This window comes from Platalea leucorodia (genome assembly GCF_965183815.1).
Source record: "Platalea leucorodia genome assembly, contig: HAP1_HAP1_SCAFFOLD_109, whole genome shotgun sequence".
NCBI classification, from domain to species: domain Eukaryota; kingdom Metazoa; phylum Chordata; class Aves; order Pelecaniformes; family Threskiornithidae; genus Platalea; species Platalea leucorodia.
In genome coordinates, this window is record NW_028121425.1 from 1 (window position 1) to 4,675 (window position 4,675).

The following is a 4,675-nucleotide window of genomic DNA, read 5'->3' on the forward strand; positions in this document are numbered from 1 at the left end:
AATGGGGGGGCACAGAAAGGGGGGGGGACCAAAATGTGGGGTGGTAATGGGGGGGCACAGAAAGGGGGGGCACCAAAATGGGGGTCATGGGGGGGCACAGAAAGGGGGGGGGCAAAATGGGGGGCACAGAAGGGGGGGCACGGCAGCAGGGGCCAGCGGGGCTGCCCGAACGGGCTGTCCTGCCCCAAAGCCGCGTGGGACGGGGGGCTCAGGGGCTCGGCCCCCCCCGGCCCCCCCCGACCCCCCGCTCCCCCCCAGGCCTGACCCCCCTGCACGTGGCCGTCAGCTCGGGTGCCCGCGAGAGCGTCCTGCTGCTGCTGGAGCACGGGGCCGACATCGACGCAGTGGTGGGGCCCGGGGGCGAGGAGGGGGGGCTCCGTGGGGGCTCAGGGGATGCTGGGGGGCTCGGGGGGGCTCTGGGCTGCGTCGGTGGGGGGAGGTTGGAGGAATCTGGGGGGTCTTCAGGGGGCCCTGGGGGAGGCAGGGCCCGGGGGGTCTGGGGCAGCGCAGGGGTCTTGGGTGGGGGGGTGTCAGGGGGTGTCCCCTCACCCCCCCGGCTCCCCCAGGACATCAAGAGCGGCCGCTCGCCGCTGCTGCACGCGGTGGAGAGCAACAGCCTGGAGATGGCCGAGCTGCTCATCCAGGTGGGCTCTGGGGGGGCTGGGGGGCGCTTGGCCTGCTGGGGGGATGGGGGGCGGTTTGGGGGGCTGCGGGGGGCTTGGAATTTGGGGGCTTCAGGAGCCGTTGGGGCTGCAGGGGGCTATGAGAAGTTGGGGGGCCAGGGGATGGGGCTGACGCAGGGGTCCCGGGGCTGACGCGGGGGCTTGGGAGAGGTTGGGGGGCCGGGGGTCCCGGGGAGGATTGAGCTGGGGGTCCCGGGGCTGACGCGGGGGCTTAGGAGAGGTTGGGGGGCCGGGGGTCCCGGGGCGGATTGAGCTGGGGGTCCCGGGGCTGACGCGGGGGCTTAGGAGAGGTTGGGGGGCCGGGGGTCCCGGGGCGGATTGAGCTGGGGGTCCCGGGGCTGACGCGGGGGCCTAGGAGAGGTTGGGGGGCCGGGGGTCCCGGGGCGGATTGAGCTGGGGGTCCCGGGGCTGACGCGGGGGCTTAGGAGAGGTTGGGGGGCCGGGGGTCCCGGGGCGGATTGAGCTGGGGGTCCCGGGGCTGACGCGGGGGCCTAGGAGAGGTTGGGGGGCCGGGGGTCCCGGGGCGGATTGAGCTGGGGGTCCCGGGGCTGACGCGGGGGCTTAGGAGAGGTTGGGGGGCCGGGGGTCCCGGGGCGGATTGAGCTGGGGGTCCCGGGGCTGACGCGGGGGCCTAGGAGAGGTTGGGGGGCCGGGGGTCCCGGGGCGGATTGAGCTGGGGGTCCCGGGGCTGACGCGGGGGCCTAGGAGAGGTTGGGGGGCCGGGGGTCCCGGGGCGGATTGAGCTGGGGGTCCCGGGGCTGACGCGGGGGCTTAGGAGAGGTTGGGGGGCCGGGGGTCCCGGGGCGGATTGAGCTGGGGGTCCCGGGGCTGACGCGGGGGCCTAGGAGAGGTTGGGGGGCCGGGGGTCCCGGGGCGGATTGAGCTGGGGGTCCCGGGGCTGACGCGGGGGCTTAGGAGAGGTTGGGGGGCCGGGGGTCCCGGGGCGGATTGAGCTGGGGGTCCCGGGGCTGACGCGGGGGCCTAGGAGAGGTTGGGGGGCCGGGGGTCCCGGGGAGGATTGAGCTGGGGGTCCCGGGGCTGACGCGGGGGCCTAGGAGAGGTTGGGGGGCCGGGGGTCCCGGGGCGGATTGAGCTGGGGGTCCCGGGGCTGACGCGGGGGCTTAGGAGAGGTTGGGGGGCCGGGGGTCCCGGGGCGGATTGAGCTGGGGGTCCCGGGGCTGACGCGGGGGCTTAGGAGAGGTTGGGGGGCCGGGGGTCCCGGGGCGGATTGAGCTGGGGGTCCCGGGGCTGACGCGGGGGCCTAGGAGAGGTTGGGGGGCCGGGGGTCCCGGGGCGGATTGAGCTGGGGGTCCCGGGGCTGACGCGGGGGCCTAGGAGAGGTTGGGGGGCCGGGGGTCCCGGGGCGGATTGAGCTGGGGGTCCCGGGGCTGACGCGGGTGCCGGCAGCGGGGCGCCAGCGTCAACGCCCAGTCGTACGCGGGGTGCACGGCGCTGCACGCGGCCGCGGGCCGGGGGCTGCTGGGGGTCCTGCGGCTGCTCCTGCGCAGCGGCGCCGACTGCGCCCTCAAGAACTACCACAACGACACCCCGCTGGCCGTGGCCAGCAGCCGGCAGGTGGGGGCCGGGGGGCGGGAGTGGGGGGCAGGGGGGCTCGGGGGGTGGGGGGGGGCGGAGTGGGGGGCGGGGGGGTTGGTGTGCGGGGGTTTGGGGGGCAGGAGCGGGGGGCAGGGGGCTTTGGGGTGCGGGGGGCAGGAGCGGGGGGCAGGGGGGTTTGGGGGGCAGGAGCGGGGGTCAGGGGCTTGGGGTGCAGGGGAGGGGTTTGGGGGGACACGGGGGGGCCGCGGCAGTGTCTGGGGTGCTGGGGGGGTGCTGGGGAAGGACCTGGGGGTGCACGAGGAGTTTTGGGGTGCAAGGGGGGGCATTTCGGGGGGGGGCCCCACGCTGACTGCGGCCTCCCCCCAGGTCATCGACATCCTCCGGGGCAAGGCCTCGCGGCCCCCCCCGGCCCCCGCCAGCCCCCCCTCGCCCCCCGAGGGGCCCCCCCCGGCACCCAACGGTGAGGGGGGGGCTGTAGGGGGGCCTCGAGGGTTTGGGGGGTGTCCGGGGGGGGGCAAGGGGGTTCCCAGGGTCGGGGAGGGGTCCCTGGAAGCCTTCGGGGAGGGGGGAGTTTTGGGGGGAGCCTGGGGAGGGTTCCGGGGGGGTTGGGGATGTCGGGGGGGGGCAATGAGGGTCTTGGGGGTCCCTGGGGGTCCCAGGGTCAGGGGGTTGCGGGGGTCTCGGGGTTTGGGGGTCGCGGGGGTCTCTCAGGGGTCCCTGGGGGTCTTGGGGGGTCTTGGGGGTCCCAGGGTTGGGGGTCCCGGGGGGGTCCCGGGGTTTGGGGGTCCTGGGGGCATCTCGGGGGTCCCGGGGTTTGGGGGCCCTGGGGTTTGGGGGTCCCAGGGTTGGGGGTCCCGGGGTTTGGGGGTCCCGGGGGGGTTCTGGGTTTTGGGGGTCCCAGGGTCGGAGGTCCCTGGGGGGCCCCGGAGTTTGGGGGTCCCAGGGTTGGGGGTCCCTGGGGGTTCCCGGGGTTTGGGGGTCCTGGGGGCATCTCGGGGGTCCCGGGGTTTGGGGGTCCCGGGGTCGGGGGCCCCGGGGTTTGGGGGTCCCAGGGTCGGGGGTCCTGGGGTCGGGGGTCCCTGGGGGCCCCGGGGTTTGGGGGTCCCGGGGTCGGGGGTCCCGGGGGGGTCCCGGGGTTTGGGGGCCCCGGGGTCGGGGGTCCCGGGGGGGTCCCGGGGGGGCCCCGGGGTCGGGGGTCCCCGGGCGATGAGGGGCCGGGGCCAGCCCCTCCCTCACCGCCCGCCGCCCCCCCAGGCCCGGCCGCCCCCGGGTCCCCCCCGGCCTCCCTCAGCCCGCCCCAGACCCCCACCGCAGCCAATCAGAGGGCGGACTCTGCTGAGCCGGCCAATGGGGTGCAAGGGCTGGGGCCCCGCCTGGGGGTGAAGCATGACGGTGGCACGGGGCAGCCAATGGGATGCGCCGGCGGCCCTGCTCTCGCCCTGCCGTTGGCCGATGCCCCCCTGGACCCTGCCGGCCTCTACCCAATGGCGTCGCCCGGCCGGGAGGCCGCAGCCAATCCCCTCGCGCCGCGGCCTTTCCACCGGCCAATTGTCTCGCTGGGTCCGCCGGCCAATCAGGGGCCGCCGCGGGCGGCCCAGATGGACCAATCACGGACGCTGGCGGGAGGGGGCAAACGCCCCCCCGAGCCCCCGCGGCTCCGCCCCCGGGAGGGGCGGGGCCAGGCGGGAGGGGGCAGGTGACCCCGCCCCGGGCCGCGGCGGCCGGGGGGCCCCGCCCCCATCCAGGAGCATTAACCCTCCCCCCGCGGGGGCGGGGCCAGTCCTGTAACGAGGCGAATTAAAGCGATTTTGGCTACGAACCCTCGCGGGGCGGGGCTACGGCGGGGGGCGGGGCTACGGCGGGGGGCGGGGCTACGCCATCAGTCCTCGGGAGTCGCACGCTGTGGGCCGGCGGGCCCCGGAAGTGCCCGTCAGTCCTCCGGAAGCGGCGCTCTGTGGGCCCCGGAAGTGCCCGTCAGTCGTCCGGAAGCGGCGCTCTGTGGGCCGGCGGGCCTCCGGCGCCCTGGCGTGGCGGTCGGTGGAATTCCTCTCCCCGCCCTTCAGCTCATCGAGGTTTCCTGGCATCTCTCAGTTGATCTCTGTCCGCCTCACCGTCCCCTCTTCAAAATCCTCCCTCTCTGCCCTGCGGCCCGTCGCTACTCTTTCTTTTTCTCCGTCTCTCTCAGGCTGGTTCCCTCTCGCTTCCTCCTCTCTGGCCTGTACCCATCGCTATCCCCCCCCCCCCCCCCGCACCTCTCCCTCTCTGGCTCCCTTTCCCTATTTTTCAGTCCCCCTTCTCTGCCCTGTAGCCGATCGCTGTTGGATTGGGTTTACGTGGCAAGGTTCTGTTAGCTGGGGCAGGGGAGGGGGTGCAGGGGTGGGTTCTGCGAGAAGACACCAGGAGTTGGCCCCGTGTCAGGCACAGCCACTTCCAGC

The 4,675-nt window shown here is 75.6% G+C and overlaps 1 protein-coding gene across 1 annotated transcript; it reads left to right on the forward strand.

Annotated features, from left to right (window-relative positions):
• Positions 1 to 258: 258 nt before the first annotated feature.
• LOC309603486 (uncharacterized protein) lies at positions 259 to 4,046 on the forward strand (the record flags this gene model as incomplete). The annotated part of the gene is made up of 5 exons (XM_082338321.1): positions 259 to 347; positions 567 to 644; positions 2,091 to 2,258; positions 2,607 to 2,700; positions 3,495 to 4,046. Coding segments are annotated over 5 exons (875 nt in total), but the record flags the coding sequence as incomplete, so codon positions are not given.
• Between the last annotated feature and the right edge of the window lie 629 nt (positions 4,047 to 4,675).